The sequence below is a fragment of the Gallinula chloropus genome (assembly GCF_964237585.1).
Source record: "Gallinula chloropus genome assembly, chromosome: Z".
Lineage (NCBI taxonomy): Eukaryota > Metazoa > Chordata > Aves > Gruiformes > Rallidae > Gallinula > Gallinula chloropus.
In genome coordinates this window covers 89363079-89384324 of record NC_140089.1, presented here as the reverse complement: position 1 = coordinate 89384324, position 21246 = coordinate 89363079, and the positions used below count along the sequence as shown (strand labels likewise).

Below are 21246 nucleotides of genomic sequence, written 5' to 3'. Positions count from 1 at the left end.
CCCTTAAGGATGATTTTTTTAATGCCTCATCAATGAAAGAGCACGGGGTTTGCTCCAAACACCTTTCCAAAAGCCAGGGATTCTTTCCCAGGTTTGATTCCCAGCACCATGTTACTTAGAGGGATGACTCAGAATGGTCATGGGAAGACAGAGGATTTCCAGTGATGTGCCAAAACGTCTCCTTTCAGCACCTTTCCCAGCAGGAACCTCTGCTTTCCCTGATATTCATAGGGACAGGTTCCCTTAGTGTGGGCTGCTGGGCCAGGCAAGGAGAAGGGGATGCTGAAACCATTCCCACCCTTCCCTTACAGGTGGCTTTTAAACATTTTCCTTCTTATTTATTCCATTTTTTGTTGGTTTTAATGAGCTCCCTTGCAAAGAAACCAGCGTGGCCTTCTTGGGAACAGCGAGAGACTCAGAGCCCTGGAAGATTCCTTTGAGCATATGGTCAGGCTGAAAAATAGCAGATGCTGCACGAGCGAAGGGCAGAGCCTCAGAAGGTAGGAGAGAGATGAAGAGGCTTCAAGAGACCCTCGCTCAGTGATCTCACAGTTCAAAATCAAATGCTGCCATTAGCTAAGTCATCCCTGGCAAAACCCTTCAAGGTTCGCAGGTCTGCCTCAGCTGGGCCTGGGAGGGGAGAAGTTTCCCACAAGTGACAAGGAATTTCCCAGACTTTGTTTTATTGAGTTGTGGTGCCCCAGAAGAGTCCAGTGAGAAGGCTCTGGCTGCACTGGCTGCAACAAGCGATGCAGGGCAGGTAGTGGAGACGGAAGGTTCTGGGGTGTTGATACTGGTTGTTACCCCGTGGGAAGGCCAGAAAGCCTTGTGGAAGTGAAGGAAATCCTCAGGTCTGAAGGCAGGGGGGTTCACGGGTGGTCCCGTGTAATGGCGTCTGTGTGCGCGGCAGCCTCAGTGCTCAGCGCTCAGGCTGCCTTAACCCCAGCACCGTGTGCTCGCGGCGGCTCAGGGAAGGATTCTTTGGGAGTGAGCGAGCTGGCGGACCTGTGTCAGGCCTACCCGTAGCCAGGCCTACCTCTCAGGCCTGCCCGTGGCCAGGTGTCCCTGTGGCCAGGCCTACCTGTAGCCAGGCCTACCTGTGTCAGGCCTACCTGTGGCCAGGCCTACCCGTTGCAGGCCTACCTGTGTCAGGCCTACCCATGGCCAGGCCTACCCATGTCAGGCATACCCATGGCCAAGGCCTACCCGTCTCAGGCCTACCTGTGGCCAGGCCTACCCGTGTCTGGCGTACCTGTGTCAGGCCTACCTGTGTCAGGCCTACCCATGGCCAGGCCTACCCGTGTCAGGCCTACCTGTGTCAGGCCTATCCGTGTCAGGCCTACTCGTGTCAGGCCTACCTGTGTCAGGCCTACCCGTGTCAGGCCTACCCGTGTCAGGCCTACCCATGTCAGGCCTACCCGTGTCAGGCCTACCCGTGTCAGGCCTACCTGTGGCCAGGCCTACCCGTGTCAGGCCTACCCGTGGCCAGGCCTACCCGTGTCAGGCCTACCCGTGTCAGGCCTACCCATGTCAGGCCTACCCGTGTCAGGCCTACCCATGTCAGGCCTACCTGTGGCCAGGCCTACCTCTCTCAGGCCTACCCGTGTCAGGCCTACCTGTGTCTGGCGTACCCGTGTCAGGCCTACCCATGGCCAGGCCTACCCGTGTCAGGCCTACCCGTGTCAGGCCTACCTGTGTCTGGCGTACCCGTGTCAGGCCTACCCGTGTCAGGCCTACCCGTGTCAGGCCTACCCGTGTCAGGCCTACCCCTGTCAGGCCTACCCGTGAGCACAGCCTTGGCTCTGCCCAGGCCGTGCAGCCTCCTCTTTCAGTGTATCTAAGCGCACGGAGCGGGTGGTGCTCGGCGTATCCCGCAGTGATGAATTAATTAGGTGTTCATTGCGGTAGCGCTGATCATAATGAATTCATTTGGCATTCATATGGGTGTCATACTTGGCTTTTTCTTTCTTGTTTGAAGCTTTTCTGTTTCAATTCAGCTGTCACCATGACCTGTTAGCGCCGTTCCCGCGTCAGCGCCGCATGCTCCCGGCCCAGGGAGAGGCGGTGGGGGTGGCAGCGGGGAGCGTTGGGTGGCAGTGATGGCTCAGCAGCCAGCTGAGGCTTCAAACTTCCTCTTCCCTTTGCCTGTTCTAAAGCACCTGAGCAAACTCCGAGGGTGAAGTGTGGGATGGAGGCTCAGAAGAAGGAGGCGGCATTTCTTTGGGATAGATAATGCCCAAATCGAATTGTGTCCTCAGTAATTTTTGTCATCGTTGAAGACAGACAGACTTTGCCTTGTGGAAACATGAAGCACTGAAAGAGCCAGTGAAACCTGGTCCTTTGCTCCTCTCTTTTCTCCCTTCCCCCTGAAAAGTGCTCACCTGGTGGGTTCATGCCTGTGTTATTTATCCATCCCTCCTTCTGAAGTGGCCGTAGGGTTGCACGGTCCTTTCAGCTGAACTGGGAGACGTGCTGATGAGTTGGGAGAGTGAATGTTGGGTTGTGACTGACCTGACGTGTTGTGACGTTGCAGGAAGTGTTTAAAATCACATCACATCCAGGGAGTCATTTTTAAAGCCTTTAAATGTTTTATTCTCATTATTATTGGTGGTTGTTCTCATATTTAATTCTTTAGTGTATGTTTTTTAGACAAACTAAGTCTCACTGGAGATGCTCTGTGATGCCCTTATAGACACAGAGCAGTTACTTGGAACAACATCTTCATAAACTTCCTCATTATTATTCCAAATCTCCTAATCATTAGTGTGATATGGACCTGAGAAGGAATAAGAGCGTTCGGATCCCCCTGTGCAGTGTTGCCAACCTGACATCGCACCGTGAGACTCAGTATTTGGTGTTTAATTTGGCCAGGCCAAGACCAATGTCATTATCTCAGTGCTTGGTGTGGGGAGTTGTTTTTTCTTTTTAACCAAAAGGAAATCTCTGCCTTGCAGTGAAAAACCAAAGAAAATGGGGAAAGTGAGGGAAGCAAGTTTGGTTTTAACCAGGCTTGAGTTAAGATCTGGAGTCAGCGATGTGTAATATTGCCCAACTCCTGCATCCCAGCTCAAGTACATAAATTAAAGGAGGGCTTTTCAGCACCCATGTGTAACAGTAAAAGCCAGCAAAGGCTATTCTTGGCCAAGGATTCAACCTTTTTCGAGTCAGGTGTTTGAAACCCATTTTATTGAATTATATATCACTGGATCTCTGTGAGTTTTCATAAGGGGCACATGAGCAGCTTCAAAAGAGGTGTCTTAATCCCTTCCTCTCTCTCTTCCCTTGTAAACTCTAGTCTGTGAAAGAGTGGAAAGAAACTGCCCGTGCTTAGGCAGCTTCTAATTACTGATTTAGAGCCCTTTCTTGGCCATCAAATTGATCCTATTCAAATGTCCAGCTTTAACAGACTGATGTCAGATGAATTTTAAAAGGCCTTTGGGAAGACAGTGGCTGTCACAAGCCCAAATCTCTGCCAGGACCAAACAGGGCACTAAAGGCAAGAGTTTGCCATCACTAACCCTTCACCAGGGGAACCAGGGGTTAATCTCTACCACCAAAGGCTGCTTTAAACTACTGGGGGGATTGAGCCAGGTGAAGTCACAGCATGTCCTCAAAAATACAACCACCTCACTCGCCTTGCTTTAAAAATCCCTTAGTGCCACAGCGTGATAGATCCCTTAGAAGTTTTGTAGAATGTATTTCTGTATCTTTTCCCCTTGTTGGTAGATGCTTTTGCCCAGAAACACATGGATTGTCTCACAATAACAACTGTCCAGTAAATAGGAAGTGTTTGCTGAGGGCTGTTGCCGTCCACTTTAAATGCAAATACCCCGAGGGCAGTTGTAATGTCATTTTCATATCGATGGAGTAATCCTAGAGCAACTTTCAATGAAAGTGCTGTTCTCCAAAACATGCCAGTTTCAAATGTCTTTTGGTGCCATGAGATACTTCTCCTCTGTTTACATTGGATTCCCCTGCGTGGTTTGCAGTCAGGACAGTATCTTGTATTCCCTGTATTCCCTGCTGTTGGTATCATCTGTGACTTTAGGATGAGCCAGACTGGTGAGGGTTAGAGTTTGGTTGGGTTTTTCTGTCTCTTTGGGTTTTTTTAACCTCAATTTTTTCCAGTTCCACATTCCTTGCTAATCTTTCTGTTTCCAAGAAACATAAATATTGAGAATTAACCAGTGGCGTACTGGCCGGAGAGGTACAAACCCCAGCTGCTGGTGTGGTCTGGAAAACAAAACTGAATGAAAATGAAATGTGCTTTAGAGAACAGCATCCCATTGAAGTGTGTACACAGGAACACAGATGCTCGCCCTGGTCTGAGCTGCCCGTGCGAAGGGAACAAGCTGAGAGCTGAATTTATTCCCCACCCCTAAGTGGGGGAAGCAAATAAATGATAAAAATAATGCTGGAATTTATATATTTTTTTCTTTTTTATAATGAAACAAGCAGCCAGCCTTCAGCCCCTGGCTCACTCCCACTGAGGGAGCGGCAGTTTGTGGCGGAGGAATGAGCTAGGGTGGGCCCAAACAGGCTGTAGGTAGGCCCAAACAGGCTGTAGGTAGGCCCAAACAGGCTGTAGGCAGGCCCAAACAGGCTGTAGGCAGGCCCAAACAGGCTGTAGGCAGGCCCAAACAGGCTCCGAGCTAGGCCCAAACAGGCTGTAGGTAGGCCCAAACAGGCTGTAGGCAGGCCCAAACAGGCTGTAGGTAGGCCCAAACAGGCTGTAGGCAGGCCCAAACAGGCTGTAGGCAGGCCCAAACAGGCTGTAGGTGGGCCCAAACAGGCTGTAGGCAGGCCCAAACAGGCTGGAGGTAGGCCCAAACAGGCTGTAGGTAGGCCCAAACAGGCTATAGGTAGGCTGAAACAGGCTGGAGGTAGGCTGAAACAGGCTATAGGTAGGCTGAAACAGGCTGGAGGTAGGCCCAAACAGGCTAGAAGCGGCCTGTCAAAAGAGCTGCTCTCCTGGCTTCCCAGCCAGGCCAGAGTGGGGCAAAAGGAATCCCTTTCCCTGATGACACAGATTGTTCAGGGCTGAATTCTGCTTTCAGATTTTGCGGGCAGAAAGGAGAGGAATGGAGCCCGCTGGATTTGCTTCTGTTAATTAAGAATGTCATTGATTGGCTTTTACATCCTCAAAGCCACTAGTCAGCTGGAGCAGTTGGTAGTTAGGGACAGTTGAAATCAAAGCCAAACTGCACACGGGTGCAAACAAGTAGTAAACTCTTCTTGTGCTGCTTGCCCCTCCAAAATGGGGAGGATGAGGCCTGCTTCTTGCAGTGCCTTTGCTCTCAGTCTTTCTGCATGGCTGCTCTGCAGAGTCTCTGGTTCAGTTACAGTTTCCATACAGTTGTCCCAGCTCCATGTCAGATTTAATCCAGGTTTACTGAGATGCCCAGACCTGGGTTTTTATAGAAGGTCCTGGATTGAATTGAGGGTGCCTGGACGAAGTGGTTAACGAGTTGGTTCAGCACCTAAGCACAAAGCTCTGAATTATTGGCCTGTCTTACTCCATGAAACAATCTCCTTAACATCTAGGAGCAGAGCACTAACCTGCCTGTTCCTTGCCCCTGCCTTATGGGAGCCCCGGTGCCCTCCCCAGCTGGGTGTGATATATCGCAGCGTTGCTGCCAGCTCTTAATGAGATCACTAATGCTGTGTAACTGGGTAGCAAATTATTAAACACTATTCCATTCAGCAAGTCGGGAGAGGGGAGCTCCTTGGAAATCAAATTCCTTGGGTATTATTTTTGGTGAAGAAGAGTTTAAACGTTGCGTCGCCGACAACGATACTGGCTCTGCGTTGCCAAAAGGATGTGGGGTCCTCCTGTGTGGGGAGTTCTCATTAAGGATGTCAACCTCAGGAAGGAATTATTAAGCTTTCATTACCAAAGCACTGGCTTTCCTAATATTTTGTGGCCCAGTATGCAATACACCATCGTGGTAATGCTGTGCTGGCCAGAAAGCAAAGCCCAGACCCATGTGCAGGTGCCTTTGCTCCTGGGAAACAGGGCTGAGCTTTGCCCAGCACGGCTTTCCAGGACCAGGGGAAGGCTTCCTGCACAGCTGGGACATCAGCAGCACGTTCTGCTCCATTACCTTTGGTGCTGGGGACCTGAGTTGGATTCCTGCACTGCTGTTCTCTTCTCCATGTAAACATATTTTGCTTACAGTGTGTCTTACAGCGTGGTGGTGTCTCAGGAAAATCCAAATGGTCTAGCTGTGGTTGGATTTTCATTGACTACACACACAGATGCCCAAAATAATGGGAAAAGGTATTTATTTAGAAGCTAAATGCAGTTGAGTTCTCCCAGAAAGGGAGCAAAGTGTGTGTTAAAATGAGAAGGTAGGCTCTGGGGCTTGCTGAGATGAGGATCTGAGTGGTTCATGGCAGAAGCAGAGAGCTTCAGAGATGCTTGGTGGGCAGGGTGGGTGAGCCAGGATGACTTGAGTCACTGAGGTAATTGCTGTTTGCAGGGGAAGCCAACAGATGGTCTGTGTGACGTTGGTGTTTCCAGCTACAGATGCAGCCCCCTGTCCTTGCTGGAGGGACCTTCAAGGGGTTGGGGTCCATAGGGGCTGTAACTGGAAGGACTGGGGTGGTGCCAGGGGGTGTCGATGTGCTGCTGCAGGAGAGGTGGGTGGGTGGAAGAAGTGGGGTAGGAGTTAGTGCTGGAGAACAGTGAGGACACATGCTGGGTGCTCCTGGGAGTCGTGTTAGGCATCTCATCATGGGTGGGCTGGAGTCCAATGCCCACCATCACCTCTCAGCTTTGATGGCCAGTTTGGGACTGAAATGTCCATTGGCTTGGGACTCAGCCCTTGGTAACCTTCTGTGAGGGGAGATTGAGTCAATCTGCCCTTAGGTGGTTGTAGGTCATGGTGTAGAACACCTGTACACTGCCTGGAGCAGTGTGATTCATTATCAGAACTCCTTGTTACTGGGTGCAAGTGAAAATTCAGTACAGACTGTGTATGAATAGACAGCAAACTAATTAGCTAACGGTGGTTTATCAGCCATATTCACTTCACAACTCAAAGAGCCCTGAGAAACACTGTCCTGCTAGACTCTTACCCCTCTCAGGTTAGAGTAAATCGATGGCAACTCGCCTTGCTCAGGCAATCCCATCCCCACAGCACTCCCTCCCCTCAGACCATCCAAAACCAGACCAAACCCAAACCCCCAGTCACTTGAGCAGCAACGAAGGACAATCTAACTGGGGAGCTTAAGCATTTGTCATCCCATCTCCTTGTATTTCCAGCAGATCTGCTAAAAACTGGTTAAGTGGCCGGGTGAAAGTCGTCTGTCCTCACAGGCACAGAGTCTGTGTCATCCATGTGTTAGCAAACAGCTTATGTAACTGAGCTGCAGACAATGTGAGGTCTGATGACCTCACCCCACGCAGGACAATGCCATTCTGTGTCAGGAGTGTGAAGATGGGAACAGTTCAGGTTTGTTTACACCACTGACAGTCTGGAGCCACCGCTGTCGAGTGGTGGCTCCGACTGACCCTGGATGGTTGTAGGGACCCTGGAAATTCAGGCAGAAAATCAACCCACCCTCTGATTCCAGTGAATTTTCCCAATGACTTGTGGCTTTACCAGAAGCAGTTGAAGTGTATTGTGTGTGTCTGACAGCTGGTCCTGCTTCTTCAGGGAGAAAAAACAACCCCAAACCCTCAAGCTTTCTGTCTAATCCCTTGAGCAAACCAATAGTAAACTGTTTATCTAGTAAGTAGTAGGAACTGCCCCTTGTGGATCTGGGCTTTCCTGACGGCGCTGTCACGGAGAGGGTGAGGATACACAACTTCCCACCTGCTGGAGGCACATGGAGTCACTGTGCCTCCTCCCTTCTCCAAGCCTGAACTTGGTGTAGCTTCCAGTCCATCCCTGTCCTCTCCACTGGCTGATACCAACCCCACATTTGATTCCTTGTAACCCCCTTTGTTGTCTCCTGCTGTTTTCGTGCCATATTTCAGCCCTTTGCTTCTGTTTGCCTCTCTGTCTCTGGGCTCCTTTGTCTTCAAATCAGCCCTTGAGTGCTTCTCTCACCTTCAAGCTCACCATCTTCCAGGTCCCCTCCTCCATCTGGGTTTTTTAGCATGTTCCTGATGATATTTAGAGCAAAATCATCAAGAAAGAAAGGATTGCATGGATGGATATGCATTTTAAACTTGCCAATTCTTAATCTCCCCAAACATCCAGGTGACCACCTAATCCCCCCCGATCCACTGCTCCCTAATCCTGCCTCTCTACCTTTTATTTAGCCCTTGACAAAACACAACACTCCAAGAAACAACAATTCTTTAGCAAAACAAACCAGTGGGGAAAGTCTGCACCCCCCCAATGTTTAACTCAGCTTGTATCAGCAGAACCTGCTGTGGATGTCATAAGCTGGAGAGATCTGTGGAGAGATCTCACTTTGGCTGTTGAATCCCATGTAAAATCACTTTCCTTCCTTCATAAACTACTGTTAGGGGTTTTTTTTGCCTTTGAAGATAAAATTGAGGTGTGAAGATGTTTGTCTTGCTGCATTTACTGCTCGTGTCAGCAGATGAGCACAGTCCCCAGACTCTTCTGGGGAGATGCTCAAGGTCCCCATGAAAGGCTTTGCTGATGCAGGTAGAGATGTGCTGGCTGAGGTACTGCAGCACTCAACCAGGATCCTTTGGTTCTGGTGGGCAAAGGTGTGGACCTTCTTAGGTTTGACCTCCTCATCTACTCTTCCTCTGCTCTCTTCTGGAGAAGCTGGACTTTCTGCATCCTTCATGTGATCTGAGGGCTGGAGCCAGGCTGGGAGAGCTGGGCTGGCTCAGCCCGGAGAAGAGAAGGCTGCTGCTGGGGAGAGCTCCCAGCCCCTTCCCAGCCCTCGAGGGGGTTCCAGGAGAGCTGGAGAGGGGCTGGGAGGCAGAAACCCTTCCTGGGGAGGGGGATGCCCAGGCACAGGGCTGGGAGGTGTGCAGGGTGAGTGCAGGAAGCACTGCCAGGCTGCTGCCCTGGCGCTGGAGCGGGAGGCCGGCTTGGCTGGAGCCGGGTGTCCCGGAGACGCCCGCTCCGCGTGTGCAGCACTCCAGCCCTGGGAAGGAACCACCGTTTTCCTTGGCAGCTTTTCCCAACACAAACACATTACAGCATTTTTGGGGAGGTTGAGCAACTGTATTCATTCTGACAGCAATATATATCAGCTCTCTTCTTTGGAAGGTCATCATTTGACCTAATTACGCTTCAATCATTTGATTTTGAGTTCACCAACGAGCGTTTGGAGGAGTTTTCCTTCCACTTTGGTCTCCTACAGCTGCCCCAATTGCCATATGGGTAAATTCAGGAGGACAACACCTCAGCCTCTCCAAAATAGCTGCTCTTGTTATTCCCTGAAGACAAAAAGCCATCAATTGCAGCAGTTTTATGCTCTTCCCAAGCTTGGTAGGGTATTTTGGAACCACAGTAACACCAAGACAAATCATTATGTCAATAAATATTATTTTGCACTTAGGCACCTAAAATTGACCTTTCTTGAAGAGTTCTCTTTGGCTTGCTACCTAGTTTGAGCAGATCCTTTGAAAGAACATGGCCTGGCACCACATTAAGGAAGAACTAAGGAGACAGAGTTCTGTGCTTCTTGCTCTCAAGCAGATAGGTAAAGGCCAGATATATGTGTGTATGTATATAAATATATATATATTTACACACACAGGTGTGTGTGCTGCTTCTGTTCACTCTCATGGCCAGGTTCTTCCACTTGTTTGTGTGTTGGGACATGGTGGTGGTGTTACTGAGCAGAGTGTGGGTACTGGGAGAGCACCAGAGAACACCTTCACACCCTAGAAGGCAGGAGATTGTGAGAGCGCCCTGGTTTTGTGTTGAAGGGTTGGCATAGGGGTCTGTGTGCCCTAATAAACATCCCCAGAGTCCCCCAGATGGTACCAGATGGAGTATGTTGATTGCTTGATACCTGTTTGCCCACAGAATTGCTCCAAATACTGCTCAGACCGATGGTGGGAAGCAGAAGCGCTCTGCTGGTGTGGATCGTAGTGCCCCTCTCCCATGGGTCCACTGGAGCACTTGGTCCCCTCTCACAGAATCACTAAGGTCACCTCTCAGTCTCCTCTCCTCCAGGCTAAAGAGGCCCAGCTCCCTCAGCCTCTCCTCATAAGGAAGGTTTCACCCTGGTGTCCCTGTGCTGGACTCTGTCAAGTAGTTCTGTGTCCTTCCTGACCTGAGGGACCCAGTACTGGACCCAGTATTTCAGGTGGGGCCTCACCAGGGCAGAGGAGAGGGGGAGAAGGACCTCTCTTGACCCACACCCCTTCTAATACACCCCAGGATGCCATCAGCTTTCTGAGCCATGAGGACACATTGCTGGCTCGTGGTCATCCTGCTGCCCCCAGGACCCCCAGGTCCCTCTCACCTAAACAGTTCCCCAACAGCCTATACTGGTACCTGGGGTTGTTCTTCCCTAGATGCAAGACCCTACACTTGGTAAATCTCAAATCTCATATGAAGCTCAACTAAGCAACACGTCCCTCCAAACATCCCCCCCCCCCCCAAACTCTCTAGGAGCAACATGCCTGAGGTATCTTTGTTGCCAGAGCAAAGCATGACAATATAATTTCCTGGATTTTGGGATTTTATGGATGCACCCAAATTTGTTCTTGGAGGTGGTGGGAGGTTCAAGAAAAAACCCTAATTTCTATTCCAGAGTCATCTAGTTTATTGTCCTGTGTTACTGCTACGGGCTTGGATGGTGTCCCAAGCACTTGTTTGGATTATTCCTCAAAGAGAAGCTTGGTTTGTTTGGGTTTGGGGTTTTTTTTTTTCCCTGGGTTTGGGTATTTTTCCAGAAAAAATATTGATTTTCTAATTCTGAAGTCTCTGTTTGGGAGCTCCTCAAGGGATCCAGTGAACACTCGTACCAAAGAGGGTTCAAGGGACTGGGCAGTGTGGCCAAAGCCAAGAAGCTGTAGGTGGAACCTCTGGTTTGGGCGTGTTGCCCCTTCCAGTGAAGTCCCACAGTGTGCTGGAGCTTGTGACCTGCTGTGGCAGGAGTTCTGGAGGCCACACCAGGTGGGAAGTTGCCCTTTGGGTCATTCACTGTGAGCTGCTTCCCTTCCCTGCGTATTGAGCACCCTGTTTGTTGGAGATCCCGAGCGTGGGGGCGGTTTGAGGACCCCTGACGGGCGGGCCGGTGCTTCTCCGGGGTGTGCTGGGGCACTCGGGGCCGTCCCGCCATCGGCGTGGACACGGCAGGATCTGCTGGGCTTGGGCTGGTCGGTGTTGGTTGGGCGTCCCCGTTGGCAGATGGGGAGTGCCAGGAGGGGCAGGGGGAGAGGGGGCATCTTCCCTGCTGCTGGAGGGTCTGGGAGCCTCCTGTCCTGCTCGGGGGTCCCAGGACATCCCCCCATGCTTGGCTTGGGTGTTGAGGGAACCTCGGTCCGAGCAGCAGAACTCAGCAGGCTGCTGGAAAGCCCTGTCAGGGCTGGGTGGCTGCTCAGCCAGAGGCTCTCTGGAGCTCCTTCTTCTGCAGGAGTACAGCTCTAAGCCCCCACATCAATGCTCTGGATTTCTCCCTGCATCCTTCTCCATTAGTGGCCTCTCTGGAGTTGCAGGACCTTCCAGCACTTGGGGATAATCCATGTGGGTGACAATTCCTTCTTCCCCAGGTCACTGCAAGGGGTAATACAGCTTGAGTCCTCGCTCTGCAGCTCCACAGCTCTCCTAGATCCAATCAAAGATGGGTTCCCCAAGTTCTTTCTTAAAGCCTTTGGTGTGGTTTGACTCCACTTAAACTCCAGTTTGACTCCTTTTAGCTAGAACCTCTGAGATGCTGAGGGAAGCTTTAATTACTGACATCCCACTCTGTTAATGGTCTGTGGGTCTCCTTCCCAAACCTGACCCGGTCTGCCCATGATGATTTGCTTCCCGTAACGTCACGTTGCCTGATGCTGGTGATTAAGTGGGGTTCCTTTCCAGGAGCCAGATTCTGGAGAATATTACACATGTCTTCAAGTTGATGCACTCTGGGAGAGATCCAGGATCTGAGAATAAGTCACTGGAGAATTGTGCCTTGACTTTGGTGTCGTTAGGGTTTCGCTGTCCTAATTAGCGACGTGGCAGCACTCACAGGGCACCTAATAAATTCCCAGAATTAGGTTTAGGAGCTTCTTGCAATGTCTGTCATACTAAATTATTAGTAGACTGGGCTAGATTAACGGGGTAGTAATTAGTGAGGGGCTTTATTTCTGCTGAGGGAGAAGTGCTGTTGATTGAGGGGGACAGGAGTGAGCTGGCTTTTGGCTCTTGGTCACTCTCAAGGAGAGAATTTCCCTGAACAAGATGAAAGGAGACAAGGAGCACACACGGGCAAGGGGCACGTGCCCATCTGTTGCTCAAGCTCTCTGGTGTTGTACTGGTGTTGTACCTCCCTGGCCTGATTGCTCCCCGTGTGGTGCAACCCATCGCCCAGCACAACCATCCCCCAGCTCAACCCATCACTCACCCAGTCTGTCCCCAGTCCAACCCATCGCTCACCCAGTCTGTCCCCAGCCCAACCCATCGCTCACCCAGTCCATCCCCCAGCCCAACCCATCGCTCACCCAGTCCATCCCCCAGTCCAAGCCATCGCTCACCCAGTCCATCCCCCAGCCCAACCCATCGCTCACCCAGTCCATCCCCCAGTCCAAGCCATCGCTCACCCAGTCCATCCCCCAGCCCAACCCATCGCTCACCCAGTCCATCCCCCAGTCCAAGCCATCGCTCACCCAGTCCATCTCCCAGCCCAACCCATCGCTCACCCAGTCCATCCCCCAGCCCAACCCATCGCTCACCCAGTCCATCCCCCAGTCCAAGCCATCGCTCACCCAGTCCATCCCCCAGCCCAACCCATCGCTCACCCAGTCCATCCCCCAGCCCAACCCATCGCTCACCCAGTCTGTCCCCAGCCCAACCCATCGCTCACCCAGTCGGTCCCCCAGCCCAACCCATCACTCACCCAGTCCATCACCCAACCCAACCCATTGCCCAGCCCCCTCCAGTGACCCTCTGCATCATCTCACCAGCCAGAGGGGACACTGAGCCTCTCTGAGGGCTCCATGGAGACAGCAGGAAGGCTTTGCCCAGCTCCACTTCCATTGAAAAAACGCTCCCCAGCAAATTCCTGCGTGCAATACAGCTGGATTTTTATTATCTGCTCTTTGTAACTCTTTATACCCAAGAACAATTCTCATCCTGCTAAGCTCTCCCACTTCCCAGCTGAAGATCTCAGGGTTTTTTTTTGGAAAGCCCATCTTTTCCCCCCAGCTGGAGCTTGCATTTGCACAGAGCTCCACGAGACGTGTTTTAGACCGAGTTCCTTCTTTTTGTCTGCAGCTGAGATAAAGAATTAGTAGTTTAAAACAATAACTACATGTTCCACTATGATCAAGGAATTAGATAATCTGGCATGTTTGCTTAAGGGGTCTGTATCTTGGGGCTTTTATAGGGCAGTATTAAAGCCCTGAGCCTTCTTATTATGCCAATACCCAGAAGATTGCTTTAATGAGAAGTAAAGGGCCTTTTTCCAATTACAAGGGAATAACTGTATTAAGTTCCTGTGTTATGTCAACCTGCTTTGATTTGATTACTGCGAAAGAAATGGATTTATCTGTCAGTGTTACTTAATTAAGCCTTCTCATTGATGTTTTGCAGAGTAATATAGTGCAGTTTGCACATTTAAGTCTAAATACAAAGAAAATTGGTCGCCAGCTAAGAGGCGACCCCGCAAGATAAGGCACAAGGGCCATCGCTTGTCGTTTGCTGAGCAGGGTCTAGGACTTGTAACTTTGGCAGGAGGACTGAAACGTTATGGGGGCTCAGATTAAAGCCACGTAAAGGGCAAGGGATTTTCAGCCAAATTTGGGATGGATGAAAATGCTGGGAGTCCAGGAAAACCTTAGAGAATTACTCACCCCGCTACAGTATACTTGGGGGTGTAGAATGATATCCATGTGCCTTTAATCCTGTCTCACCCCCTAAAGCTCAGGAATGTCCTTCCCTCTCAGCAGGATTTTTTCTCCAGGGACTTGGTTTGGATGTTTGCAGAGATGAGGAACACCCCAGCCCTGAGGTCTGCATTGTTCCTGTGTCACTTTAAGTGTCTGATAGTGCCCCCTGGTCATTGACTCGCTTGGCTCAAGGGATAATAGATCAAAACCTACCAGAAAGGGTGATTGGTCCACACAAACATTTAACTCTGAGCACATAAATGGTTCCTTTTGAGACATTGGGACCATGAAGCTGGTGTTTCCATGTGCTGCTGGAAATACTGGGCATCTTTGGGACCATGGTGTCCCTTCCCTGTTCCTGAAAAAGCAGTTCTTTGAAGGACAGGACTTGTAGGAGTGGTTAAGTGGTGTGGAAGGGGTGACAGAAGACTCAGGGCTGCAGTTTGGTGGTGGGCTGCCAAAGGGAAGAGCTCAGCAAGCGAGTCCTCCCTGTGCCTGAGGCTGGTTTGGGGATATGTCCTGTCCCTCTGTGCTGCCCCTCTGGGTGCTGAGCACAAGAGAAACCCAGCTCTGAAGTGTGTCACTGGAGATGATGCACTGGAGTGCCCCAGACCACGGTGCCTGCATTCTTAAAACACAACTAAAAGCCACAGGGTATAGCAGAGAGAGCACAGGGCCAAAGGGTTGTCACCTGGAGGTGTGTTGTCACCAGGGCTGTCACCCTGTCCCCCAGGTGCTGGTCCCCAGGGCTGAGCTGGTCTCACAGATGGATTTTGGAAGCTGAGCTGGTGGGTGGGACGATGCCCATCAAAGTCACTGGGATAATATCTGCTGAGTTTTAGCAGGCAATGGATCGGGGCTCGACAGAGTTAATTGCCTGTTACATAACACAAATGATTTTTAAAAATATGCCTAATTAACCTAATAGAATGGTTGATCTGATCTGTCAGGTAAATGATACACATTTTCTTTCTTTTTCTTGAGCTTAATTAAATATTTACCTAAGAGTGTCTTGTGCTATTAACACATTCATCTGTTATTGAGATAACAGTGATTGCAATTGGGGGAAAGTATTAAACTATACTGATGTGTAGAGGTTTTTTTTTGGGGGGTCTTTTATTTTTATTTAATCTTGAAAGTCACTCATATGCAGACAACTGAACTTCCCCCTGATCCTAGAAGTTGGGTGAACTGGTGCATGGGTGGGAGGGGAGCAGCTCGTTTGCACGATCTCCAGCAGCACCCCAGAAAGTTTTTCTAGCCAAATCTGTCTTTCTTTTTTTCCCCTCAATTGGATTAAAGCTGCTGGTTGTGCATGGCATGAGACAAGCAGTAGTGTTACTTCGTTAGGATGCCAGTGGGCACACAGAGATAAGTTGGAAACCAGCATTGAAACGTGCAGTAATACTGATACAGATCGATGTCAGTCACGTTTCCTGATATCTAAGTAAAAGAAGTCATGGGTTTAAGCAGTACCACCCCATCCATCAATGTACTAAGGGAGTGGTTAATGTTAAGGGTGGGTGACCTCATTCCCTTGAATTAACACTGTGATTTGGGTGGAATTCCTCAGAGGTTTGTGTGAGACCTGCGTGCCGGTGCGTCTCTGTACTGGGGGTGGGTTTATCCCTCGGGTTCCTCAGGAGGCTCCCAGCTCATTTCAGCACAGGTTTCGTGCTGGCTGTGGTTTTACAAGCCTGGCCCAGCGTGTTGAGGGCGCTGCAGAGGATGTTCTGCCTTCTGTGCCTCAGTGGTCCCCGTGGAGTTGGGCTCCTGGGCTTCCCCTGGGTCTCGCGGCGAGCTCTGGAGTACGTGGCCAGCCTGGGTGTGCACGTTGCTGCAGAGAGGGGCAGGCCCGTGTCTCTGGATGAAGTTCCTGTGGGGGTCTTTGGGAAAAAGGAGTAAAAATAGTTGCATCAGAGAAGAACTAGTGGGAATTGTGAAGAGCAAAACATATCTACAAGCTGATTTTTGCCCAGGAGGAAGTAGTGGAGGGGGTTAGCTAGGCTCTTGTGTTGCGGGCCTAGAAGGCGGCTGCCATGGCTGCCGGCAGAGCTCACTTCACATTCCTGGGGTGACCCTCAGGCTGTCCCTGCTGTGTACAGGTGAAATATGTGCAAGGAACTGCAGGCTGAGAGGTGCCTGTGGTTTAGAGGAGCTTGAGGTTCCTTGGTCTGGCCCCTAAAGAGCAGGATTCACCACATCCCAACACACAGGCGATGGGATGCGGTATCCCTGGAGACAACCTCTCACTCAGAGGGGGGAATAACCATAGAATCAGAGTGCTCAGGGCTGGAAGGGACCTCAAAGATCATCCAGTCCCACCCCCTGCCATGGGCAGGGACACCTCTCACCAGCCCAGGCCGCTCAAGGCCCATCCAGCGCGGCCTTGAACACCTCCAGGGATGGGGCAGCCACCCCCTCCCTGGGCACCCTGTGCCAGGGCCTCACCCCCCTCAGAGTGAAGGATTTCTTCCCAGTATCCAACCTAAATCTCTCCCCTTCCAGTTTAACCCCATTCCCCCTCATAATCCTGTCACTCTAGGCCTTCTAAACAGTCCAGCTTCCTTGTAGGCCCCTTCAGGCACCGGTAGGCCGCAGTTAGGTCATGCCGGAGCCTTCTCTTCCCCAGGCAGAACAAGCCCAACTCTCAGCCTGTCTGCACAGGACAGACGCTGTCAAGCTTCACCTGGTCCTGCTTCTCCCCCTGCCCAGGTGTGGCTTATAAAAAGAGGGTTGAAAGCCCTGAGTCCCTCCCACCCACCAGCTGCACTGAGTTTGCTAAGGATGGAGAAACACCCAGAAACAGCCCCGCCGTGTTAGACTTTAGGAAGGGGTTTTCCTGCAGACACAAGCAGTTGTGTGAGTGCTTTGCAGCAGCAGAACTCACTCTCAGGCAGTATGAGGTACTTTTACTCCTAACATACCTTCCTTTTACTCCTAACATGCCTTCCTTTTACTCCTAACATACCTTCCTTTAACGTCTACCTTTCCCCTGTTCCGTTGTGTGTTATTTATGCTGTTTGAACGGTGCTTGTTTTTCATGCTGGAGACTTGGGGAGGATTTTAACTGGTTCAGAGCAGTTCACTTCTGAAAGTGCCAAGAAACACCGAGCTGCTGAAGTCGTTTTCATGTTCAAACCTCAGGATCCTGAGGGTCCGGTTCATTTCTGCTGTGAATTTAAATGAGTTAATTTAAACAGTGGGTCAGAAGCCACTACCATGGTAGTAGCCCTGTGCCTGATTCTTAATTAAAGGCAACAGGAGATTAATTTGAAACATTAATTTAAAAGTGCCTATACAAAAGGAAAGAATTATTGCAATAAAGCCTAAAGAACTTTTTTGTCCCTAGATGTAGAAGACAGAACTAGCTCAGGGTCCTGGGGGAATACAGGACATCCTAGTCCATCCAGGGTAAGTATATCTAATCTTTTTCCCCAAACCAGACTTCCTGCATATGTAAATTTCCAATCTTAAATATGAGTTTTACACCTGATTGCAGAGAAAAATGGGCATGCAAAGTTGGCTGTAGCCTCTCTTCTCTTTAAAATTGCTGCTTTTTTTTTTTTTTGCTTTTTTTTTTGCTTTTTGAACATTCCAACCTGATCCTCTGATTGAATTTGGCACCTGCTCTGCTATCACTATCAGGTAGTGAGAATATTAATTAACTGTTTTTCCTTGCTGGGTTCTCTCAGCCACCACCAGCGCCCAGAGTGCATGTGGAGCAGAGATGCTGCTGCCCCATGTTTCATTCGCTGTGGTTGGGTATTTAGGGCCTGAGGAGGGAGAGGGCCAGCAGCCCTGTGGACCCTGCTTGGGCAGTGCCAGTCCCATGCCAGCCACTCCTAACCCTGCCCTGGAGAGGGGCTGCTGGATCTGCACCCATGCTGGGGCTGCCCACCCAGGCAGACGTGTCCCTGCCCTTCCTGCAGTGCCCCTTCACCGCTCCCTGCCCCTGGTGAGGGGGTTCCAAACCCTTCCTCTCCAGCAGCTGGGCGTTTCAGCCTGTCCCCCCACTCTGGCAGCACCCAAGCTGTGGGGCAGCAGCCCAGCTCTGCCGTGGCACTGCTGAGGATGGGGCACAGGCATCCCCACCAGGAGAGGGATCTCCCTCTGGGCAGTGCAGACACTGAGCCCTCATCTGTGTGGCAGCTGGATGCAGTTGTTCCAGGGGTGGTTGTGGACAGTTACCCACACCTTCTCCCTGTCCTTACCTTGACTCCTGAGCCTCTCAATATATATTTTCTCCCCTGTCCAACTACAGAGGGGAGTGGTTGATAGACTGAGGTGGGCACCTGGCCCCCAGCCAGGGCTGCACCACCACACACCTCAGCATCGATCCCTTTGGTAGGGAAGAGGTGTTCTTTCCAGCAGGGTGCTGAGCAGCATGGGTCCCCAGGCAGCCAGGTGATGCTCCTCAGGAGCTGTTCCACAGGAGCTGCCCATGCTGGTCCTCAGAAGCCACCCCAGCAGCCCCGCGGCGCCGCCCGTCCTCGGGGCTGGGCACAGCGTCTGCTTCAGCGCCGAGCCAATTATCCCTGTTTACTTCCTGTGCTGTGTGAAGTACCCTTACACCGGGCAGAAAGCGTCTTCCCTCTTACTTATGCCCTTATTTAAACAGTTTGTTTAAATTGCCTTTTAATTGTTTTCTAATTAATGTGAAGGATCAGGGCTGGAGAGCAGCGCTGCCGGGAGCTGCCTTTGCCCCGGCGTGTCTGTGTGGCGAAGAAAACTCCGCTCGCCCTCTTCATCCTCATCCTCACCCTTCCCCTGGGGGCAGGTCCTGCCTTTGGTGGGTGTTACACCAGCTGAGGATTGAAGTTTGGATGAGGCAGGGGGTCCCCCCATTTACAGCATGAGGGAAGGAAGCCCAACACCTTTTCTTCTTCCCCGCTGCTTAGCATCCATTACATCACTCCTGCTCACATCTGTCGGGTTTATTTTTATCCCCTTTTTTCCCTCCTTGACACTTGTATTGCTTCCTAGGGAAAAATGTTTTGAAAAGTAAATTCTAAATTTGCACACACAATTATTTATGCATGCAAAAACTTGAATGTGAGTGTACAATTAAGTTTGGAGATATAAAGAAAGGAGCACGAGCCCGGGAAGAATCCTGGAGTTTCAATCAAGCCTGTGCATTAACTTGCAGAATTATTCCACCAACAGCCTGACCTCTCTCTCTCTTTTCCCTCTTTGTAAAACGAGGACGGGATTTCCAAGTTGGGAGAATGAACTTTTCTCTCCTGAGCTCTTCTGAACTGGAGAAACAAAACATTCCATCACTGCTGGGCTTGGCCAATGTTTGGAGTTAAATTTTAAGATTTTGTTAACTGGAAGCAGAAGGTCACACTGAGACTTGTTTCAAACATCAGGGTCCCACAACTGAGGTTTTCACATCCCTGCCTCTTTTTCTCTTTCAATGCCAGTGTGTGGATACAGCAGTGAGGTGATAAAGGCAGCAAATCTCTCCTTTAAAAAATACATTTTCTGAAAAAAAACCAAAGCATTTCAAGGAGCATTTCTCTGCTGTCCTGGTATGGGCAGGAAGATTTTTATCCTGAGTGGCACAGTGTGAAAATCCAGGAGCCTCAGCTCAGTTCCCCCCCTGAGGATTTAGCAGCACAGCAAACCAAAGTCAACTACTAATGAAATAAAAATTGGAAAGAGCTTTAAAAACGTTCCTGGCACACAGGGCTGAATCAATAGGGGAAAAACAATGAAGGGAAGGATAATTTTTATTACAACTTTGCAGGGAAATACAGAAAACACTGGAAAATGCTGTTTCAATTTGTAAAATTGTGGTTTTTTCCCCCCTGTGTTAACAGAACTATGGAGATGGGACTCACTACGATCACATGGCGAGCAGAGACCTCGGGTCGCACGACAATCTCTCTCCTCCCTTTGTCAACTCCAGGATACAAAGTAAGGAACCCAGTTCCCTAACTGGACTTGCCTAACCCCCCTGCGTCGTTGGAAGTGGGATGAGGGTTTAACTCTGAGGGTTTAAATCCCCCCTCCTCATTCCTGGGGTTGTTCACACTCGGTGGAAGCGGGAAGATGGGATGGAATTCCAGGGTGGTTATTGAACAGGGTGTTTTCCTGCTGGGAGAGGGATGCGCCTTTTGATGTGGTATTTGCTGAAGGAGGTGAATGGTTGGTTCCTAAGGCTCAGCCTTTCCTTCTCAAACAAGTGGCTGAGAAAATCAGGTCAAACTCTGCACAGGACTCTGAAAGTAGGAAAAGATTTGCTGAAACCCCACCAAATCCCCACTCCCACCAGGGATGGGACAGACAACTGGCCAGGGACTTGGAAGCCGTTGTTTGGTTTGGAGCACCATGGATGGCTGCTTTCTGGGACCTGGGAGCTTCAGCCTCCAGGTTGCAGGCAGAGGTAGTTGCAGTGTACTCTGCTCTGGAGGAGTGAGGTTTTGCCTGGGGTGTTTGGCAAGGACCCTCCTGCCACCCCACGCCCCGTGATAGAAAGTTTTGACACCCCTGAATAATGGTTTAGCTTAGCAGCGCTATGGAGAGAGGCTGTAATTATTTCTGAGTGACTGATAGCTACTTTCTTTAATTACAGTTGATAAATGAGTTTGGTTAAAGCAAATATATGATGTAAAAATATTAGTAATGCTTATACACTTGGCCAAGATCACACCCTTCTCCTGCAGTTGTCAATGAACTAACCAAATGCTTTGCTTTAAAGGCTTGAACGTGAGCCAAAGAAACCAGGGAGCTGTAACTGTGATATATCATTCCTCAGCTCTAATATACCTCCCTAAAATATGCCTGGTCTTTTCATATTGGGAAATAGTTGGGAGTTGTTTAACACACGGGACGATGTTGGAGCTTGTAGTCATTTGTGTGGATTCAGGGATGAAACACGGTTACAACAGTTCTAGAGGGTGGAATATCAGCCAAGGAAAGCAGGGGGATTTCAACACTCCCTTGGTAACTCACGCCATGGGGCTTAGGTGTCTGCAGAGACACTTCTCACAGAGCCCCCTGGGGGTGTGGAGCCCACTGGGCTGTGTGGGGCTTTCAGATCTGACCTTCCCTCTGAGTCCATGCAGCTTACAAGTCTCTCTGTCTTTGGGTTACAGTGAAATCTCAGTCCTGACTCGTGCTTGTTTTCACCATCCATAGACTGGGCTGGGTTGGAAGGGACCCCAAGGGTCCCAGAGCTCCAACCCCCTGCCACAGGCAGGGACACCAACCTCCAGCCTGGAGCTACACAAGGTTGCCCAGGGCCTCAGCCAACC

At 50.5% G+C, this 21246-nt stretch overlaps 1 protein-coding gene across 2 annotated transcripts in view; it reads left to right on the top strand.

Annotated features, from left to right (window-relative positions):
* The window catches only part of TCF4 (transcription factor 4), a 210800-nt gene that overhangs the window by 49402 nt on the left and 140152 nt on the right, over nucleotides 1-21246 (top strand). For both annotated transcript variants that reach the window (XM_084279020.1, XM_084279021.1), the window contains exons 3-4: nucleotides 17337-17398; nucleotides 19810-19906. In XM_084279020.1, the coding sequence (XP_084135146.1) occupies nucleotides 17337-17398; nucleotides 19810-19906 (159 nt within the window). The remainder of the gene's footprint in view (nucleotides 1-17336; nucleotides 17399-19809; nucleotides 19907-21246) is intronic.